The sequence below is a fragment of the Antechinus flavipes genome, chromosome 1 (assembly GCF_016432865.1).
Source record: "Antechinus flavipes isolate AdamAnt ecotype Samford, QLD, Australia chromosome 1, AdamAnt_v2, whole genome shotgun sequence".
NCBI classification, from domain to species: Eukaryota; Metazoa; Chordata; class Mammalia; order Dasyuromorphia; family Dasyuridae; genus Antechinus; species Antechinus flavipes.
Window position 1 is genome coordinate 724193283 of NC_067398.1, and position 22116 is coordinate 724215398.

At 41.5% G+C, this 22116-nt stretch overlaps 1 protein-coding gene across 2 annotated transcripts in view; it reads right to left on the reverse strand.

The window, feature by feature from the left end:
* Nucleotides 1–18905: 18905 nt before the first annotated feature.
* The window catches only part of LOC127553006 (gastrula zinc finger protein XlCGF57.1-like), a 43803-nt gene continuing 40592 nt past the window's right edge, over nucleotides 18906–22116 (reverse strand). Inside the window, exons 1-2 of one of the 2 annotated variants that reach the window (XM_051984559.1) lie at nucleotides 21087–22062; nucleotides 18906–19500 (exon numbers count right to left, since the gene is read on the reverse strand). In XM_051984559.1, the coding sequence (XP_051840519.1) occupies nucleotides 19270–19500; nucleotides 21087–21152 (297 nt within the window). In that variant the 5' untranslated portion in view covers nucleotides 21153–22062 and the 3' untranslated portion in view covers nucleotides 18906–19269. Of the gene's footprint in view, nucleotides 19501–21086; nucleotides 22063–22116 lie in introns of those variants that run through there. The other variant, XR_007951900.1, reaches the window with a different exon arrangement.

Below are 22116 nucleotides of genomic sequence, written 5' to 3' on the forward strand. Positions count from 1 at the left end.
GTCCTCTGATCAGCATTCTTGGGGTTAAGCAAATGAACCTTGAGATTTTTATAAGATTGTTGAACAGTGAATTTACAGCTTGTCGTTTAAAGTTTGGGGACTATTATAAGAATTCATCTTATTTAATTATCCCTAGATATAATATATGTAAAATGTTTTAATAAATGTACTTCTTTTTACTAATGTTAGTTAATTAGACTGAATAAATGTACATTACTAGATAAATAATTGCTAACAATTACTACTCCTATGGAATTACACTAAACTGATTACTACTGATTGGAATAAAACAGAGGTCCAATAAATCACTTTTCTCAGCTTCTATGAGGTAGGAGTGTGGAGGGTGTAATTAGCTAGAAGTGAGCAAAACAAAGTGGGAAGATTGTAAACAAACCAAAAGCAATCCGAATTGGTGACAGTAAGATAAGGAGGTCCTTAGCTGTTTTTTAGAACAGCTTTCTGGTCTTGTCTTTTTCTTTCTTGTCCTGGGCGACTGGAGACATAGCAAACTGCAGATTCATCTACACACACACACACACACACACACACACACTGGTTCTTCAGTTCACTTCCCAGAAAGCTTTGCAAATGACCATTTCTATCTTCTAGCTCATTGCACCATCCCTTCCACCCTCATCAGAGATGAAACTTCCCTTATATCAGTGACCTAGGGAATGGCCCATGTCCCCCCTACTCTCCATGCTTGAAATACACACCTTTCTTTCCTTCTAGGAATCTCTAACTTCCTTCAAAGGACTTAAGGGGAAGGAACAAAATCAAGTTAATTTTTCCTGAGCCATCAATAAATTCGATATGCATATTACCTATGCCTTTAATAAGAGATTATATGTATTTCTTGTTTTAGAATTTATAGGTTTTTACACATATTATCTCAAATTATTGATTAAAACTTTCAATGAAACAGGCTTGTGCAATCCTTAAAGACACTTGAATGCTAACCACTTTTTAAGCTGCTGTTATTCCTAATTATTAAGGCAGTCACTAAATTATTCTAATAGCACTTATCTAACTGTATTATTATTTCCCTTATATCTGTCCATTTTTCATGTGGGAAGCACAACATTCAAGAAATTCTATGTTCTGGCTGATGAAATATTTTTTTTTTTGGATGATGGTCCTTTTACTTTTGGACACAACACTGTCACTCACTACTGACTCTCTCCTTCCCAGTAAAAAGTTCCCTTATAACAAATACTGTCAAAGAAATTGAGTCAACACATTGGTTACTTATGAGATTATATGTGTTCATTGACTTTTTATTGAAGGGGGTACTTTGCCATCATAAACAGAAGGGCTTTTCACATATATTGTGTAGTTCCATTGTTCCTTTCCAATATTAAGTCAATTTATCAAAAAGTCTCTTTCAGAAAAATATATTGCTTCAGTGATTACGTTAATGAGGTTTCTCTCCATCATGGATTCTAAAATGTTGAGTAAGTGCTGTGATCCAGAGAAAAGCCTTCTGACATTCATTATACTATAAGATTTCTGTCTGGCGTGTATTCTCTTATGTGATGAAAGACCAGAATTCCGGGTGAAAGATTTTCCACATTCATCATATTCATATGGTTTCTCTCCAGTGTGAATACAAATGTGACGAGTAAGATCAGACTTCTGAGGGAATGTCTTCCTACGCTCCACTGCATTCGGGAGGTTTTATTCCTCTATGTGTTCTCTGGTGCAGAGAAAGATTAGAGCTTGAGCCAAATGTCTTTCCACATTCAGTGCATTTATAAGATTTCTCTCCAGTGTGAGTTCTCTAATGTTGAGTCAGTGTACTGTTTCGGGGAAAGGCTTTCCCACAATCATTGCATTTAAAAAGTTTTTTCCCAGTATGAATCCTATGATGTCCTTTGAGGTCTGCATTTTGGCGGAAAGCCTTTCCACATTCACTGCATTTGAAAGGTTTCTCTTCAGTATGACTTCTACAATGTTGTATGAGATTTATCTTCTGGTGGAAGGCCTTTCCACATTCCCTACATTCATAAATTTTGTTTTTATTCTGAATACTAAAAAACTGAGTAAGCTCTGCATTCTGACAGGATGATTCCCAAACTTAGTCAATTCATTACACTGCTTTCCTGTATCAGTTTTCTGGTCTAGATTAAGTTCATTATTTGGAAAGAAAGAATTCCCACTTTCATGAAGTTTCTCTTCAACTTTAATTCCATATTTTTTAATGTACTCTGAATCAAAACCGAAAGTTTTCTGACATTTGTTGACCAGAGAATGCTTCTTCTTTGAATATCAGTGTTTGAAGCAAACCCTTTGGGAGCAGTCACCATCTGCCTGGGGCTGTACAAGGTCCCGAATCCTGTACTAGAAGAAAAATCTTCCTCAAGTCCATGAGCATTCATGGAGGATCTAGCCCATGTCACGAGCTCTGTACTAAGCCCTGGCCAGCAAAGAAGGGCCCTGGAGGCACTCGCAGCCCAGAGGGACAACAAGCATCTAGTGTGAAGGCCAGCCTTCCTCATCCTTACAGAGCAGCAAACTGAGGCTGAGAAAGGTTTCCTGGAGCTGGATCTTCAAGGAGGCAAGGGATTCTGGGAGGTAGAAGTGATGAGGGCCAGCAGTACAGCCTGAGAAAGAATCGGGACAAACAAGGAGATGGGGATGGACAGTCATGAAGGGACCTTCCCAACACACGTGGCCAGACAGAGGAGGGGAAGGGACTGCCAAGGGATTGAAGCCCGGGCCGAGGAGAGGCTGTTCTGGATTCTGAAGAACTGGAATCGAGGGCTTGCACTGGAGGAGCAGGGATGGCGGGACGCCTAGTCAGACCTCCATTCTGGGATTGCCTTTGGAACCAGAGTGGCCAAAGCAGGAAGAAGGTGGGATTTTCACCGTCTCTCCCTGGGAAATGTGTTCTTTGCCTCGATTCCCAAGCACTTAGTGTCTGTCCTTCACTGAAATGCTGGCTCAGTCCCCAACGGAGGCCAAAACCTTAATCCAGCCCATAATCCCTGGGATAATTGGTTCCCCTTCAGAGCGAGGTTCCTAACTGTCCCGACTCCCTTCAGATGTTTGCTTAACCAGCATTTTCAAAAGAAGTCCCTATCAGTGAGCTGGTGCTGGGTCTGGTGTCAGGGCCCAGACACGACTTTTCCCCACAGAAGACAAGGGGACATGTGGAATGTGAAGTCCAAAAATTAGGAAACAGCAGAAAACCCTTGTCCTGAATCTGCCCCGAGAAGGGAACTCGGATAAAAGGGAGCTCACTCTGGAGAGCGAGGGAAAATGAAGAAAAAGAAAACGACTTTGGAGGCTGAGCGGAGGATGAAATGGAGTGAGAGACCGGAGGCCAGGAGACCAAGGAGCAGGCGCTGGTGGGAGACCAGTGTGGGTGACCGGGGCAAGCACTAGGGGAGGGGACGCGGGCAGGCCAGAGACTGGGGACAAGAGACATGCTCAGGCTGCCAGCGGATCTCATACGGGGCTGAGAGGTGGTCAGCACTCAAAGGGATCAATGGTGCTGCCAGCCCAGGTGCCCTGGAGCCCCAAAGCATCCCCCCAATAGCCAGGTTCAGAAAACCACAGTCTGGAGGGTATTGAGCTACTGGGGGAACCCAGAACCATCCAGTTTAAAATGTCCCATGTGTCTGTGGCAGATTCAGGAGTGGAGCCATGGGGAGGGGATCCCCAAAAGAGAAGTGCTAAGAGAAGGGGGAAGGGCCGGACTGAGTCCTGGACAAGCCCCTTGGACAAAGGGCATGACCTGGACAATGGATGACCCAGCAGAGGAGAGAGGAGGAAGGGGGGCAGATAGGGGTATTACGCTGCTCACCTGGAGGGACCTGGTGCTGGGGGACACGGGACCCATCCTGGCCTCTTTCCTGCTCCCTCTCTCACCTGCACCTGGCATGGGCGCGAGCTAGAAAGGAACAGGCAGCTGTGAGAGGAGTCGGCCCGGGCCCTCCCCCAGCGCCCAGCCCTCTCCCTGCTCTGGGAATGCCCATGAGGGGATGGTGAGTCTGTGTCAGGGGCTTGGTGTCCCTCCATGCACATTGATGAAGTGCCTACTGGATACCACCCTCTGCTCTAGGAGCCAGGGATGCCCAGGGCAGTCTTGGGACATCTTGGTCATCTGGAGAGGGGGCTGAGGCTGGAGGTTCCTTTCTCAGGGGAAACAAACCTTAGAAATGGAGGTACAGAGGAGCGTGGGAGCCCCAGGTCATCCAGGTCAGAGGGGAGATTTGGGGAGCCGAAGGAAAGAATGGGAGAAAAGCTGGGAGAGTAGGGGAGCAAGGGGGGATGAAAAAAGAGGGGGAAAGGGGATGTGGGAGGGAAAGGGAAAAAAAAGGCGGGAGGAAGGGAAGAGACAATCTCCCTACACTAATCCCCCTCACCCCTCCCACCCCCATCCCCCATCTGGGAGCTTTCACTCCCCTTCTCAGACCAGCCAACTGAAACAAGGAACTCACAGGTGCCCGTGCCCTCCTCCAGTCTCCCTTCCCCTTCACCTCGACTTCTCCCAGACCCAGGATCGGGAGCACGAACTCCACAAGACCAAGTTGGGATCCCTTATCTCTCAGGTCACTGGCATTGGTTTGCCAAGCTCCACACATGCCCCGCACATGCCCCGCATCCTTGGACCCTCACCACAACTGGACAGGTCAGGGCTCTCCTTCCCTTCTTTGCATGCTCAAGCCTGAACACAGGTCCCATCCTGCCCATGTTGCCCCCCAGATCCATCCTCAGAGAGCCCCTACCACTCCCCCAATATTCGTAGCTCCTGCCTGCCCTAGGAATCCTGGTCCTAATTCAATAATTGATTATTAATAAGGGAGAAATCATAATTTCTCTTTTCTAAAACTTATCTCTTTGGGATACAGATTTAATAATAACAATAAATAATTGTGGGTCAAAGCTTATGCACAGTTTTAAAGTCTTTTGGGCAAAGTTCCAAATTGTTCTTCAGAATGCTTTAATCATTTCACAGCTCCACCAACTTTTTTTTACATCCTCTCCAACATTTGCCATCTTCTTTTTCTATCATTTTAACCAATCTGATAAATGTGAAATTGTATCTCAGAGTTGTTTTAATTTACATTTCTCTAATTGATAGTGATTTAGAACATTTTTTTCATGTGACTATGAAGATTTTTGATTTCTTCTTCTGAAAAGGTCATTTTCATTTCCTTTGATCACATTGTGGAATGACATCTATTCTTATAAACTTGATTCAGTTCTCCGAGTTGAGAAATGAGAAGCCCTTATCAGAGAAACTTGCTGTACAAAAAAATTTCCTTCCATTTTCTGCTTTCCTTCTAATATTGTATGCATTGTTTTTTCTTGTGCAAAAATCTTTTTAACTTAATGTAATTAAAAATATCCATCTTACGTACAATAGTGCTGTCTATATCTTCCAAAGATCTAACAGAGAAAATATTTCATGCTGCCCTAATTTCCCCCTTTTTGTCTAGGCCTTTTGATCTTATCTTGGTATATAGTGTGAGATGTTAGTCTGAACTTAATTTCTGCCAAATTGTTTTTAGTTTTTGTAGTACTTGTTGACCAATAATGAGTTCTGGTCCAAAAGCTTGGATCTTTGCCTTTATCAAACATGAGATTACTATCATTATTACTCACTCTATATTGTACACCTAATCTATTCCACTGACTCATCACTTTCATCTCTTAGCACCAGATTGTTTTGATGGCTACCATTTTGTAATATGGTTTAATATGTAATACTGTTAGGCCATTTTCCTTTACATTTTTTCCCCATGATTCCCTTAATATCCTTGAACTCTTCTTTCAAATGAATTTTGTTATTTTTTTTTAAGCTTTATAATTTTTTTTGGCAGTTTGACTGTGGCACTGAGTAAGTAAATTAATCTAGGCAGAATTGTCATCTGTTATATATTGGTTTAGCCAACCCATGAGCAACTAATTATTTCTAAGAGTGTTTATATCTCATATTATTTGTATGAAAAAATGTTTTGTAATTGTGTTTATATAGTTCCTAAGTTTCTCTTGACAGGTAGACTCTGAAGTATTTTATATTGTTTGGAGTTGTTTTAAGTGAAATTTCTTTCTATCTCTTCCTGTTGGACTTAGTTGGTAATATGTAAAAATGCTCTGATGAGTTTAGCTATCATTAGTTTTAGATCATTGCTGATAGTTTTAAATGTGGCATATCATTTTAAGGCAAACTCCATTTGTTACTAAGTTCACTAGTGTTTTTTAATAGGAATGATTGTTTTATTTTTATTGAAACATTTTTAGATTTATTGAAATAATCATACTCTTCTTGTCATTTTTAATATTGACATAGTCAATTATGATCAGTTTTCCTAAGATTGAATCAGTCCTGCATTATTGGTATAAATCCTATCTGGTAACAATATCCTCCTTATATACTGTTGGAATCTCTTTATGGATATGTTATTTAACAATTTTGTATCAATATTCATTAGAGAAATTGAGCTATAGTTTTCTTTCTCTGTTTTCAGCACTATATTTATGTCAGAAAAGGAATTTGGCAGGACTCCTTATTTGCCTATTTTCTCAACTAGTTTATACAGTATTGGAATAGTTCTTTAAAAGTTTGATAAAATTCATTTCAAAAGCCATCTGGTTTGGGTAATTTCTTCTTTTTTTTTTTTTTAGGGAGCTCATTGAGGGCTTGTTCAATTTATTTTTCTAAAATAGGGTTATTTAAGTATTCTATTTTCTTTTCTTTTAATCTGGGCAATTTATATTTTTGGAAATACTCATCCATTTCATTTGGATTGTCACATATATGGGCATACAGTTGGGCAAAATAGCTCCTAATAATTGCTTTAATTTCATCTTCACTGGTAATGAATTTACTTTTTACATTTTTTCTATTAATTTGATTTTCAGACAAATATAGGTGATGCAGTAGATAAACTGTTGGATCTGGAGTTGAAAACCTGAGTTCAAATGCAACTTCAAATACTTACTAATTGTATGACCCTGGAACTTTATCTGCTTTTTTACTGAGCCAAGAATCTTGTATCTAAGTTTCAATTGTATTTTGCTTTTGATGGAATTAAACGCTGCCTTCTTACAGATAGATGAACTATGCTGCTGGTACAGCCTATGGAGTTCTCATTTTTCCATTTAAGCAGTTTCTGAATAGGATGATATTTTTTTGATTTCTGCATAAATTGGATTTAATGGGGCAGAGTTGCATGAAGTCCTCAGCCTCACTGTCTCTTCTAAATTCATCATTGTCCAGTGGCAGGACAGAGTCAAGATAATTGATGACTCAAGATGCAGTGAATGATCTTGGTGTCTTTGAGGTCTAACCAAGCTCTAAAGGCCAGAAACCTGTGGTGCATCTCAATTACTCAGTGCTGATACTATCAGTACTATCAGCACTGATTGATTAGTGATAAGGACATGGTCCTGGAGAGATGGACTGAACACTTCTATAGTGTTCTCAACAGACGATCATCAATCAATGCTGAAGCCATGACCTTAAATTGAAATTAATCTTTCCCTAGCTGATGTTCCAACTGAAGAAGTTTTAAATGCCATTAGGCTGTTTTCATGTGATAAAAGCACCGAGTGATGATTCTATTCCAGCTGAGACTTACAAGGTGCTGGGTCCATTGATCATACAAAAGCTGACTGAAATTTTCCAGATTATATGGCAAGAAGAATTTGTGCCTCAGGTGTTCAAGGAGGCTCTATTATCCATCTTTATAAAAGTAAAGAGAATAAATTGTCCTCTGACAGTCACAAGATGTCTCTCTTAGTTATTGCTGGCAAGATTCTTTCCAGTTTAATAAATTGACTCTACCCCTGGACAAAGGTCATCTCCCTGAAAGACAGTGTGGCTTCAGAAGAGACCGAGGGATAGTCAATATGGTGTTTACTGTCCAAAAATCCAGGAAAATTTTCAGAAACAGAACAGGTCTGTATACAACATTTGTAGATCTGACCAAGGCCTTTGATATTGTCACTCATGAAGGCTTATGGAAAATTACAGCAAAATCCGGTAGCCCAGAGAAGTTCATCGGTATAATATGTCAAAATTTATGATGGCATGTTTGCCTGGATTCTGGACAATGGGCAATGCTTTCCAGCTTTTCCAATCACCAGTAGAGTGAAACAAGGCTGTGTGCTTGCTCCCATGCTTTTTAGCATGATGTTTTCAGCTATGTTGTCAAACACCTTCAATCAAGACAAACATGGAATCAGAGTCAGCTACCACACTGATGCTAAAGTCTTCAACAGGAAAAGTCTACAAGTTAAAACCAAAGTGGAGGAAGTATTGGCACTGGAAATTTTTTAATTGTTTGTTTGTCTGTTTGTTGGAGATGATTGTAGGACACTAAGAAAGTCACATTCCCATTTGCCTCAGTTTCCCCATCTGTAGATTGAGTAGGACAAGAAAGTGGCAAACCATTCCAGTATCCTTGCCACTCCTCCCCAGAAAAGGTGTCATGAAGAATCAAACAGGAGTAAAAATGACTGAACAAGAAGAAATATTTTATTTTCTTCTCTATTTTATTTTTTCCATAAAACAAGCTTTTCATTTTATTTACTAGTTCATTTTTTCTTTTAATTTTATTAATCTCTTCTTTGGTTTTCAGGATTTCTAATTTGATATTTAATTAATGATTGAAAATTTATTCTTTTTCTAGTTGGTTTTTTTTTAGGTGCATGCCCAATACATTGATCTGCTCTTTCTCTATTTCATTGATGCAAGTGTTTAGAGATATCAACTTTCTCCTTAATACTGTTTTGGCTGCATCCTATAAATTTTGGCATATTGTCTTATTGTTATTCTCTTTAATGAAACTGTTGGCTGCTTTTATGATTTGTTCTGTGACCCACTCATTCTTAAGGATTAGATTATTTAGTTTCTGATTTTAATTTGTGCATTCATAGGTCTTTATTGATTGTAGTTTTTATTGCATTGTGATCTGGAAGAGATGAATTTAATATTTCTATTTTTCTGCTTTTAATTGGGAAGTTTTTATGTCCTATTTCATTTTCAATTTTTTTGTTCATGCTAGATTCTGCTGAGAAAAAAAAGTATATGCCTATTTCCATTCTGTTTTCTGCAGATTTTTATCATATTTAACTTTTCTAAAATGGTCTTCATTTTCTTAACTAATTTCTTATTTATTTATAGTTAGATTTGTTTAGTTCTGAGAAGGGAAAGTTGAGGCCCCTCATTGGAATAGTTTTACTGCCTATTTCCCCCTGTAACACATTTACGTTTTCTTTTAAGACTTTGGGTGCTGGACCATTTGATGCATATGTATTTAATATTGATATTACTACATGGACAATGGTACTTTTTTTTCTTAACAAAATGTAGTTTTCCTGCTTATCCATTTAAATTAGATCTATTTTTGCTTTTGTTTTATCTAAGATCATGATTGTTCTGCCTGATTTTTCCCTGTGAGCTGAAGAATAATAGATTCTGCCTTAGACCTTTTCTTTATCCTGTATGTCTGTGCTTCAAGTTTGTTTCTTGCACCTAAGATATTGTCAAATTTTGTTTTCTAATCTACTTTCCTACCTGCTTATTTTATGGGCAAGTTCATCCCATTCATTCATAGTTATAACTAAGTTTATTTCCCCCTCTTTTCTTTCTCCTCCTTGTTTATTCTTCTCTTTTCTTTCATCTCACCTCTCTTCAAAAGTCTGTTTTACTTCTGATCACTATCTCTTCCAATCTGTTCTCCCTTCGATGAGCACCTTTCCCTTCTATTTATCGTCACTGTAGAAGCTAGTCCTTTCCTGCTTCTTTTTTGTAAATTAATCTGCCCATTTTATGTATTCTCTTTCTTTTTCTCACCCTTTTAAAATCATCTCATTTTAGTCACTTTGTATCCCTGCTATTTGTCTGTGTAGATTCTTTCTAACTGCTCTAATAATCATGAAGTTCTTAGGAATTGCAAGTACCATTTTCTCATGTAGGAATGTAAACAATTTTTTTATTGAATTCATCATGATATTTCTGATCTGTTTACATTCTTATGTTTTTCTTGAGACTTATATTTGAAATCCAGATTTTTCATCCTGCTTTAGTCCTTTCATCAGAAATGCTTGATGGTCCTCTATTTAACTCTATATCCATTTCCCCCTCCTAAAGGATTATATTCAGTTTTGTCAGTAGGTGATTCTTGGTTATAATCCTAATCTGTTGGCAATTCAGAATATCCTATTTTGATCTTCTGAAGAATCAGTTAAATTTTCTGTGACCCCAGACTGTGACTCCACAGTGTTTGAATTTTTTTTCCGGCTGCTTGTAGTATTTTTTCATTGACTTGGGAACTCTGGAACTTGGCTGCAATATTTCTGTGATGTTATATTTTGGTATCATATGTACATTTGGGGGAGGATTTATCAAGGTTCGTTGTGTAGATGTTTTTCTTCTTTTTCTTAAAAAAAAAAAAATGCTATTTGTTTTATGGCACTACCGCAGGAGAATTGCTGGTTTGGAGTCAGAGTAAGGACACTCAAACAGGATTCTCTTTAAGTCAAAGCTTTACTTCACCAAAGTGGGTGAGCCAAATAGCATGGACAACCAAATGGCAAATAGAGTCAAGGGGAACAAGGCCAAATTTTGGCTCTAAGCCATGTTAGGAACACTAAGGCGCGCTGAAACAGAATCTTTTTTCAAAAAGCCACAGGATATGTTAAAAAACAACAACAACAACAAACAATTAAAACAGAAACTTGGTTACCTGACTTCAAGCAACAGTTTGCTGGGCAGGTGTTCCTTTTATGAGCCCAGCAAGTATAAACACAATAATGTTAATGATTTTAGAAAAACATTTATGCTAGTAATTTTCATAAACTAGGCAGAACTTTCTTAAGCTAGTGGTTAGCATGTCCCCTCCAGTCCCTGGAAAATGGAAAGTTTGCTCATAAGAAAAATACAGCAATAAAAGTTTGTTTATAAAAAATTGTGTAATAGAGATAGCAGAGGGTCCGTACCGCTCTTACAAAAGTGAACTAAAATCTCCCAGGTTATATGGCAGGAGGAGGATCTCCCCAGGAGTTCAAGGATGCCTCCACTGTCCATCTCTATTAAGGAAAAGGAAAGAGGTTGTTTTGTGACAATCACTTGGGGATTTTTCTCTTAGTGTTGCTGACAAAGTTCTTGCCTGAGACCTCTTTAATCAGTTGATCCTTCTCCTGGAAGATGGTCATCTATCCCCCTGACAGCCAGGGTGGCTTCAAACAGAGCTGAGGGATCATCCATATGGCTTTTGCTGCCTGACAACTCCAGGAGAAACACCAGGAGCAGAACAGAAGTCTGTCAACAATGTCCATTGTTTTTGACTCTGGCAATTGTGAGGTCCTATGGAATATAATGACAAAGTGGGTTGCCTGGAGAAATATTTTATGGTGGTCCCAGACAGCATGATTGACTGAGTTCTAGATAATGAACAATGCTCTTGTGTTTCCCCAGTCAGCAATGGAGTAAAGCTGTTAACTGCTAACATTTTCGGCTATGTCAGAAGCCTTCAAGGAGGACAAAAATGGTATCAAGGTCAGCTATAGCACCAATGATAAATTGACTTTAATGACTTGAAAAGGCATCAAGTCAAAATTAACATGGGGGGAGAGTTGAGGTAAGACTTTGTTCACAGGTGATCAGGCTCTCAAAGCAGCTTCTGGGGCTTGTATTCAACAAGTTATGGACTGACTCTCTGGTGCTAATTTTGGCCTGACAATTAATTCCAAGAGGACAGGTTTCCCAGCAGCCAGCAGCGTACCTCTGACTTGTGTAAAGTCCAGAATAACTCTCGGGAGGACCTCCGGAACAGCCCGAGCATTAATCTCAGAAGAAGAGAGAAGAGGCAGGACTCACATGGATGGTCCAACATGGAGTCGTTTATACCAAATTCTCTCAGCCTTATATACCCTAAGACAACTACAGCACACTGAGCATGTGAGACCACATAAAGAACTTGCTATTGTGAGTAGATGTCTCTTTGCCACTTGGTATCACTCTACTTTAATTACAAGACAGGTTGTCACTCCCCCTGACTTCTCAAGAAGAAGAGCCCTTAGGGGAGATGGAGAGCCCAACCAGACACTGTCAGCAGGATACCTTTTACTGGTCTAAAGGGTCTTATACCTCACCCAGGATTCCTCACTGTCTGTGCCCCTCTACAAACTTGGAACTTTCAGTGGAAATAAGTGTAGAAATTCTTGAATGCTATGGATAAGGTCATTTACCTTGGCAATATATTAGCCAGGGAGACATAGATAGATGATGAGAGTGATGAACCCCAGCTAGTTCAGTGTTTCTGAGGCCCCAAAGGAAAGGAAGAGAGAAGAGTTCATAGGCTGCCTACCAAACTAAGGCAGTTGGGTGATGTGGTGGATAGAGCACTGATCCGGGAGCAGGAAAATTCATTTTCACGTGTTCCAATCTGGCCTCACACACTTACTGGCTGTGTGAAGTGCTACTCTCGCACTCAGTGAACGCTAATCAATCCTTATTCCTAGGCCTATCAGAGAAACTCTGGTAAATATAATATCAATCTTACCTCGGTTTTGAGGTCCTCAGGAGTCCTCCGGCTGCTATGTCATACAGAGGCAGTTTGAGCACAACAGAGCACCCGAGAGTTTTGACAGACAAGCTTAGACTTTATTCACACGGTTTACACCTCACTCTATGATCTCTTGCACTATCTTGGTATTGCTCCCCAGGGTCAAGCTCCAGGTGCAAAAAATGGAAAAGAGAGAGAGGAAAAAAGCATGGAAAAAAAGAGGTCGAGTCCTTCCTCCTTTGAGCTTATATAGGGTCTATGATTGGCATAAGCCAATCGATGCTGGAGAGATTACATCCCGTTCCTGATGCAATTTCAGAGTGAGATTTTAGGATTCCCGCCATGGCTGGAGGTCCCCACTCACGAAGGAAATCCTTATGTACTCAACTCCAATCACATCCGGGGACCTCAGAGACCATTGGCCTACTTACATCCCAAATGCGCTTGCCTGACCTTTCTAATGGATCACTTAATGCTGCTTGCCTCAGTTTCATCATCTGCAAAATGGAATAGAGAAGGAAATGATAAACCACTCTAGAATCTTTGCCAAAGAAAAAGCAAAAAACCCCACAGGATCACCAAGAGCTGGACAACTCAATGGCAGCAAGAACAAAAACCAAGCTGAAGAGAAATGTTTTCCTAAAAGACTATTTTATGGAGAACATTCACAAGGCAAGTACTCACATAGCGGTCAAAAGAAGCAATACAAAGACAATCTTAAGGTCTCCCTGAAAAACCCTGGAATTGATGGAGAGACATAAAAGGCATTGAAACAGGACTGCCCAGCATGGTGTGCCCTCGTTAGAGACATTGCTATGCTCTATAAGGAAAACGGAAGTGAATTACCTCAGAAGAAACACGGGATGAACAAAGTTAAAGAAGCTCCATAAATGTTCATTGGAACGCTATGTATCTGAGCTATGGAAAAGCATTCTGAGCACAGGGTGGTCCCGCAATCAGCCAACTGTAATTCTAACATATACTGTCCTTTTGGTCCTTTCAGAGAACAAAGGACACTGACCAAGCAGCCCCCCTTGAGGTATGCTGTACTTTGACTCTCTGATGAGGTTATTTTCGTCCTTTTCAAGCATGAAGGACAATAACCAGGGTCTGTTGAATACCTTTTGGTATTCTGTAGGACTATAAAGAAAGCTGTAACATAGGAAAAAAATTTGGTCTAAACCCTAGTTGTCAAGCAGAAAAAGGTCACAGAGTTGCTGATAAGCTACAAGATGATCTGTACAGGAGACCTCTGGATGGGCTGGAAAACAGATTGTCTTGTGTCAATATAATGTAAATTGTAGATTAATATCATGTAGAATTGTAGAACTGTATGTGTGTTTGGTAAAGAAAAGCAGCCAGAATTATGTGAGCAAGGACATAAAAGTTGCATTGACTTAGAAAGGATTTTACTCCTTTGCATGGGCTTTCTGCACACACGTACTCAGGCTACATGTATCCATTCAGGCAACTGTTTGTGACAATCTATAAACTTCTAATTGAGATAATTTCTGACTCCTGATTTATGTAACTGACCACAATCAAACCTATTAGACAAGAAAGAATGAATGGATAGTGTGGGGAGCTGAGACAAAAGTATCTAGATCACTCGGGATACTATTACAGAAAAAAGAATGGGGTCAGGGAACCTCATAGGGAGGAACATAGGGAGCAGATTGATTCTAGTAATCTGCTCCCCATGGATAGTGTCTCCCTTAACTGTACACACTCATTGGCTAAGTCTCCTTTCTGCCTCCATGGAACTTCTCACAGATCCCCTTCATTTCTGCTACTTTATGTAGACCCTCTTGCTCACCCACCTGAGCTTTATAAAGTCTCCTCCTATTTGAATCTCCAGCCCCAAATCTCTGCCCACTCCATTTCATCCTCTGAATTACTGAAGTGATTTTCCTATGGCACAGGTGAGACTGTACCACCCCACTTGCCCCTCTACTTGGAATTCTAGTACTCCCTATTTCTTCTAAAATCAAATACTTGACTTTTAATGCTCTACACAAACCTCAACTCTTAGTTTAAAAGCCATGCTTCTATGAACCTCAGAAGGCCAAATTACTTATGTGGGCCTGGTTTCCTCATTTGCAAAACAAGGGGGCTAGACTCCAAGGACTCCCTTCAATACCTAAGTCCATGACTTTATAATAATAACATGAGGGCCCAACCAACAAGAACCCCTTTCTGCTGGGCAATCAAAGATGAACTGAAACAAGATGATATCAACAAGTAAAATGGGGAAGCAAACTATCAACATCTTAATGACCATGGTGTCATCCTCTATATTGACTTAGAAAACCAGTAGACTAAACAGTAGACATTTTTGTGTTTTAGTGTGAATTTATTTTCTTAAATATTTTCAAATAGTATTTTAATCTGAATCAGCCCATTAGATGGTTGCACTTCAATTATTAAATTAATGGGATTTTTCTTCATCATGAGCTCTATAGTACTGAGGATGTGCTTTGATCAGAGGGGCTCTTTCCCCCATTAATTATATTCCCAGGATTTCTCTCTGGCATGTATTCTCTTATGTAAGGAAAGACCTGAATTCTGGGTATAGGCTTTCCAACATTCTGTGTATTTGTAGGGATTCTCTCCAGTGTGAATTCTCTGATGTCAAGTTAGCATTGTGCTGCAGAAAAAGGCTTTTCCACAATCACTGGATTTGAAAGGTTTCTCTCCAGTGTGAATGCTGAAGTGTTGTGTAAGATCTGAGTTTTGGAGGAACATCTTCCCACATTCAATGCATTCATATAGTTTCTCTCCAGTATGAATACTGCTGTGATTGGTTAAGAGCAGACTTCTGAGAGAACGCTTTCCCACACACGCTTCACTACTGAGGTTTTAGTCCCATATGAATTTTCTGGTGCTGAGTCAGGTTGGATCTTGATCCGAATGTCTTCCCACATTCACTACACTCATAGGGTCTCTCTCTAGTGTGAATTCTCTGATGTCGAATCAGTGATGTCCTCCAAAGAAAGGCTTTCCCACATTCAGTGCATTCATATGGTTTCTCTCCAGTATGAAATCTGCTGTGATTGGTTAGATCATACCTATGAATGAACCCCTTCCCGCACACGCTGCACTGATGAGGTTTTACTCCTGTATGAGTTCTCTGGTGCACAGTCAGGCTGAAGCGTGTTTGGAATGTCTTCCCACATTCACTACACTCATAGGGTCTCTCTCCAGTATGAATTCTCTGATGTCGAATCAGCTCTGAGTGAAAAAGAAAAGCTTTCCCACAGTCATTGCATTTTAAAAGTTTTTCTCCAGTGTGAATTCTGTAGTGCTTTGTAAGACTTCCTTTCTGCTGGTAGACCTTTCCACATTCACTGCATTTATATGGTTTCTCTCCAGTATGAACAAAACCATGATAAGTAAGATTACACTTGTAAGAGAACGCCTTCCCACACACGCTGCACTTATGAGGTTTTAGTCCCATATGAGTTCTCTGGTGCTGGGTCAGTTTAGAGTTTGTTTGGAATGTCTTCCCACACTCACTACACTCATAGGGTCTCTCTCCAGTGTGAGTTCTCTGATGCAGAATCAGCATTTTGTGCCAAAAAAAGGTTTCCCCACAATCACTGCATTTAAAAGGTGTTTCTCCAGTGTGAATCCTACAATGCCTTATGAAAGCTGCCTTCTGCAGGAAGGCCTTTCCACATTCACTGCAATTGAAAGGTTTCTCTCCAGTGTGAATTCTGTAGTGCTGGGTAAGACTTCCTTTCTGCCAGAAGGCCTTTCCACATTCACTGCATTTGAAAGGTTTCTCTCCAGTGTGAATTCTGTAATGCTGTGTAAGATTTACTTTCCGTTTGAAGACCTTTCCACATTCACTGCAGTTGAAAGGTTTCTCTCCAGTGTGAATTTTGTAGTGCTGTATAAGATTTACGTTCCGCTGATAGACCTTTCCACATTCATTGCATTTATATGCTTTCTCTCCAGTATGAACACTACCATGACAAGTAAGATTATACTTGTAAGAGAATGCCTTCCCACACACGCTGCACTTATGAGGTTTTAGTCCCATATGAGTTGTCTGGTGCCAAATCAGCATTTTGTGCCAAAAAAATGTTTTCCCACATTCACTGCATTTGAAAGGTTTCTCTCCAGTGTGAATTCTGTAGTGCTGTGTAAGACTTCCTTTCTGCCAGAAGGCCTTTCCACATTCACTGCATTTGAAAGGTTTCTCTCCAGTGTGAATTCTGTAATGCTGTGTAAGATTTACTTTCCGTTTGAAGACCTTTCCACAGTCACTGCATTTGAAAAATCTCTCTCCACTGTGAATTCTGTAGTGCTGTGTTAGATTGTCTTTCCGCCGGAAGACCTTTCCACAGTCACTGCATTCATATGGTTTCTCTCCAGTATGAACACGACCATGATGAATAAGAACAGACTTCTGAGAGAACGCCTTCCCGCACAGAGTGCACTGATGAGGTTTTAGTCCCGTATGAGTTCTCCAGTGCTGAGTCAGGTTGGATCTTGATCCGAAAGTCTTCCCACACTTAATATATTCATAGGGTCTCTCTCCAGTGTGAGTTCTCTGATGCTGAATCAGCTTTGTGGGGCAAAGAAAGGCTTTCCCACAAGTATTGCATTTGAAAGGTTTTTCTCCAGTGTGAATCCTACAATGCCGTACAAAAATCGTCTTCTGGTGGAAGGCCTTTCCACAGTCACTACATTTGAAAGGTTTCTCTCCAGTGTGAATTCTGTAGTGCTCTGTAAGATTTACTTTGCATCGGAAGGCCCTTCCACAGTCACTGCATTTGAAAGGTTTCTCTCCAGTGTGAATTCTGTAGTGTGCTGTAAGATTTACTTTGTATCGGAAGGCCTTTCCACAGTCACTGCATTTGAAAGGTTTCTCTCCAGTGTGAATTCTGTAGTGTGCTTTAAGATTTCCTTTTTGCTGGAAGGCTTTTCCACATTCACTGCATTTATAGGATTTGTTCTGACTCTGAATATTGGAATGTTGAGTCAGATCTGCCTTCTGACAGGATGGCTTCTCACATGGATTCAATTCAGAGCACTTGTTTCCCATATGACTTCTCTGCTGTAGAGTAAGTTCATTATCCAGGAGGAAAGAATTCCCATTTTCATGAAACTGCTCTTCAGCAGGAATTCCAGATGTTTTAATGGGGGCCAAATCAGAATGGAAAGCTTTCGGACATTTCTTCCCCTCAGCATAGTTCTTCTGTGAACACATTGGAGTGCACTGTCTTTGGTCCGACTCCATGGTGAAGCTCCTTTTCTGATTCTCACTGTTATGGAGATCCATTACTACAGATTGTCCCTGTTGTGGAACAAGGACTGCCTTTGGGCTGGAGGCTTGGCTGTATTTACAGGATTCAGAAGCTCTGACTTCAACAGCAGCTTCAGTTTGGATTTCTTTCCCTTGTCTAGAATGTTTCACCTCGTTGTTTTCCTCTTTCTTGAACCTGCCATAACACTCCCAGGCTTTTCCCATCTCAGAGGTGCAAGGGTCATCCCATAAGGATGTGATTTGGGAAAACTCTTTCATAGAAACACTTAACTCTGGAGTGGATTCCTTAGTCTGAGGCCTAGTGCCCCCATCTGAAAGAAAGGAAAAGCAGAAATGCTTGTTCATTGGCTGAATAAGCTTTCCTGTACACTTCACTTTCCCCAATATTCCATATGTTATTAGCACTATAAACATTTTTCCACTTGAAATGAAATCAATCCTGATAATTTCCACAATTTCTTTGAATTCATCAGGTTTATTCTTTCATATAACCCAACAATATTATATTAGGTGAACATGCAAAAACTGATGCACAAAATATCAAATTAATGAAAGCAGGAACAACTGCTGGTTCCCATATACCAACATGAACAAAACAGCTTAAAGTATTTTTTTAGGAAAATTCTCATCTGAAAATCACATCTGGGAGAGTCCTGAGAGAGTGATCATTGGATCCAAGAGGAAGCTCCGCGCACTCTTGCACTCTTGGCTTTCCAAAAAGGTAAAAGCAATTCAAAGTTCCACCCACAGAGCAGCAGTACTGCTCATTCAGAAAGCACCAACAGAACTGAATCATTTCCACCTGTTCCTACCAAGTAACTTTGGTATAAAAAGGCAACATCATCCAAACAAACTAAAGGAGTGGAAGAAAATTACCTCTAAGACCTATGAGTGGGAGAAGAGCTCAGGACCAAAAAGTCACCAAAAAGGTCCAGGATCACAAGGTGCCCATTTTCAGGGGGTTCTCCCACAGGTGTCACATACTCTGGCTCAGTCACTCACCTAACCAGCAAGCTCTCGAGACACTATCCATTGGAATCCCATGTGCTCTCCTTGACTCCAGCTGAGAGATCATGTCCCCATTGGACTCCACAAGACCTAGTCAAGAGAAAGTGATGGAAAGGAAGGGCCACCTCACAGCTCAATCTCCAAAGAGCTCTACAAGCAAACTTGAAAGGCCTGAGAGACTGTGGAGGAGTGTCCAGAGACATCTAAGGGGTCATATGGTTTGTTTCTTGGAAAGATGCAGAGATGGGACAAATCAGGGAGTTGGGTTCAGAAAGACAACTCATTTGGTCCATTCCATGCTGAGGTATCTGGGGGCTTTCATGACTCAAGTCCTTGCCCTGGGACTTTAACAAGTCTTTCTGGCAAGAAGGAACAGAGCTGGGGACGGGGTAGGGATCAGCCCAGAGAGAAATTAGTTTCTAGACACACAAAGCAAGAGCCCTTCATCCAGGACCAAGGAAATCATGAGCACCCTGGCTTTGGCCCTTCTGAAATGAACAAGGGCTGGAGTTTCTCGATAAGCCCTTCATGAGCCCATCCTGAGGCCCCAGAGGAGCCATTCTTACCCAGGTAGACCAGGTTCCTGTAGTTCTCCAGCATCACGTCCCAGTAAAGCTCCTTCTGGGAGGGGTCCAGGAGGCCCCACTCCTCCCGGGTGAAGTCCACAGCCACATCCTGGAATGTCACCGATCCCTGAAACAAATATCTTTGTGCTCAGTCAAGGACGGGAAAAGGGAGAGGAAGGGCTGATTCTCACTCTATTCAAGGTTCAGAGAACATATTCTGTTATGGGCCAGAACTCTGTACTTAAAACAAGGATTCTTACAAGGTGCTAACTAAGTGGAATTAATAAGACCTGCTGCTTAATAGTTCTGAGTTCAGTACATGTACTTAGTGCTTAATTTAGTTCCACAAGATTCACACCTATGATGATGTAATAGGGCATATAAATTGGGACAAACTCAGCTGGGGGGGGGGGGGAGAAGGGGACTGAGAGCCAGATTCATTCCATTGTCCATCTTTGTGGTGGCTGGAGGCTGATGCACAAGCCTGGGGACTCAGATTCATTCCATCTTCATCAGCCTCTTGGTGGCTGGCCTGTCCTCCTCCTTCCTGCTCCCCCACGGACAACAAGGCTGGTCTGAAAGACTCTCAAGGAAGCTAGCTGGGCCCCAGGCAAGGAGAATTTGGACTTTTTAACACCTGGCTATTCTTGTGATGATTACTCAACTGCAAGGAAGGCTGGTCCAGAGACCTCCAGAAAACCAACAAGAACACTACAATATTAAAAACAAATTTTTTTCTCTTGTTTAGTTTTTTTTTGAATTTTTATGATATATAAATTTTCCAGATACAAGGAAAGATGGTTTTCCAAATTCATTTTTGTAAGATTTCTCCCTCTTCCCTTCTCAAGACAACAAGCAATCTCATATAGATTAAATTTATGTAAGACTGAACATATATAATCAAAAAGTCTTGTTGGGGAAAAAAAATCAGAAAAAAAGGAGAAAAACCACCCCCCAAAAAGTGGGTTTTGATCCTCATTCAGGCTCCAGAGCTTTTTCTCTGTATATCAGTGACATTTTCCAACGCAAGTCCATTGGAACTGCCTTGGATCACCACATGGCTGAGAAGAACTAAGTCTGGTCCACAGTTGATCATTGTACAATCTGAAAGGAAAGCCTTTAGGAGCCTCAGGCTGAGCCAGAGCCTCTTTTTCAGGTCAATAAGCACTCAAGTCTCCCCTGGGCCAAGCTCTGGGCTAATTCCTGGGGATACAAAAAAGGGCAAAGACAGTCCCTGACTCAGGGAGCTCCCAGTCCACTGCGGGAGGCAACAAGCCCAAGACTGTCCTGCCTGGGGATAGCAAGGCACTGAGGGGCAGGAAGGGATCTGGGAAAGGCAGGGCTTGAGCTGAACCTGGAACAATAAGCCAGAGACTCCCAGAGGGGCAAGATGGGGGGAGAAAAGCATTCCAGCCAGGGAGGGGGAACCAAGGCAGAGGAGATGGGGGGTCATGTGCAAGGAACAGAAACCAGGCCAGTCTGGGTGGACCCCAGGAAGCATGGAGGAGTCACATGCTAACATATGGTGAAGGGAAAACCATGAACGCAAGTGGAGGATTTTATCTGTGATCCTGGCCCACAGGAAGGGATCAAACCACTGGGACCTGGTGACTGAAAGGTCTCAGATGCTCTGAGGAGTGAGAGCTTTGGGAAAGGATCTGCCTGCCCTCTAGGACCTAGGACACCTCTCAGGAAGGGGATGGCGCTACTCACCTGGAGGGGCCTAATGGTGAGGAACATAGTGGTCAGGATGGCCCTGCTCTCTCCTGCACCGGGCATGTGGGGTCCTGGAAGGCTGAGCTAGAAAGGAACAAGGAGCCATGAACAGGGTTGGCCTTTTGCCCCTCCCAGCTCCCAAACCTCCCTCTGCTTTGGAGAACCCACAGTCCTCCCTGCTCACACAAACCCCAGGGGGGAGGTTTGTCTATTTCCTGAGCTCAGATCAACTAAACCTGCATTGATGAAATGCCTACTGTATACCTCCCTGCACTCTGGGCTGCCAGGACTGCCAGGAACAAAACAAAGTCAAGATTTTCTCTCCCCTTTAACTCCTGCAGAGCAGTTCTGGGAAATGGCTGGTCATGGGGGGAGGGGGTTGTTTGGGACAAAAAGACCTACCCAAAGTGACTACTAAGAGATGACTCATAGAAAGCAGAATGATTTATTAGGATCCTGAGAAGCCAACCCCACCCTGGTCTGGGAGCTGAATTCACAGCAGGACAGAGCCACTCCCTTGGAAATGTTCCCAGCTTTCATACATTTCAGACAAAGAACCCCCCAAATCCCGCCCTCTGTACGCTGTGGTTGGTCACATAAGCCTGGATTCCCCTCCTTGGTCAGGGGGATGCAGCAGACAAGGTGATTTCCAGCTTCTTTGGCCACTTTGGACAATGGAATACAGTCCAGGCCTTACCTAAAAATCACGTGACTGGGGCCTAGAGGCTCCGTCTACTTTAGCTCACAGTCCCTGATCAATATGTGCTTAATCTCCAAGTTCTTCACCTTTCCACACAATCTCCCCGTTATTCATAAATATATACGTGTATATATATATTTCCTCATGAAGAACTTACATTGTGGCCAAATTCGATTAACATCCCCACACATTGTTTGCTAATCTCCTCACCTGGACCATCCCCTGCTCCCGCCTCCCATCCCTCTCTCTGTAAAATCATCATTTTAATGGCATCCTCTGTCTGTAAGACCCATGACTGTGATCCTCGAACTATTCTTGTTACCGATG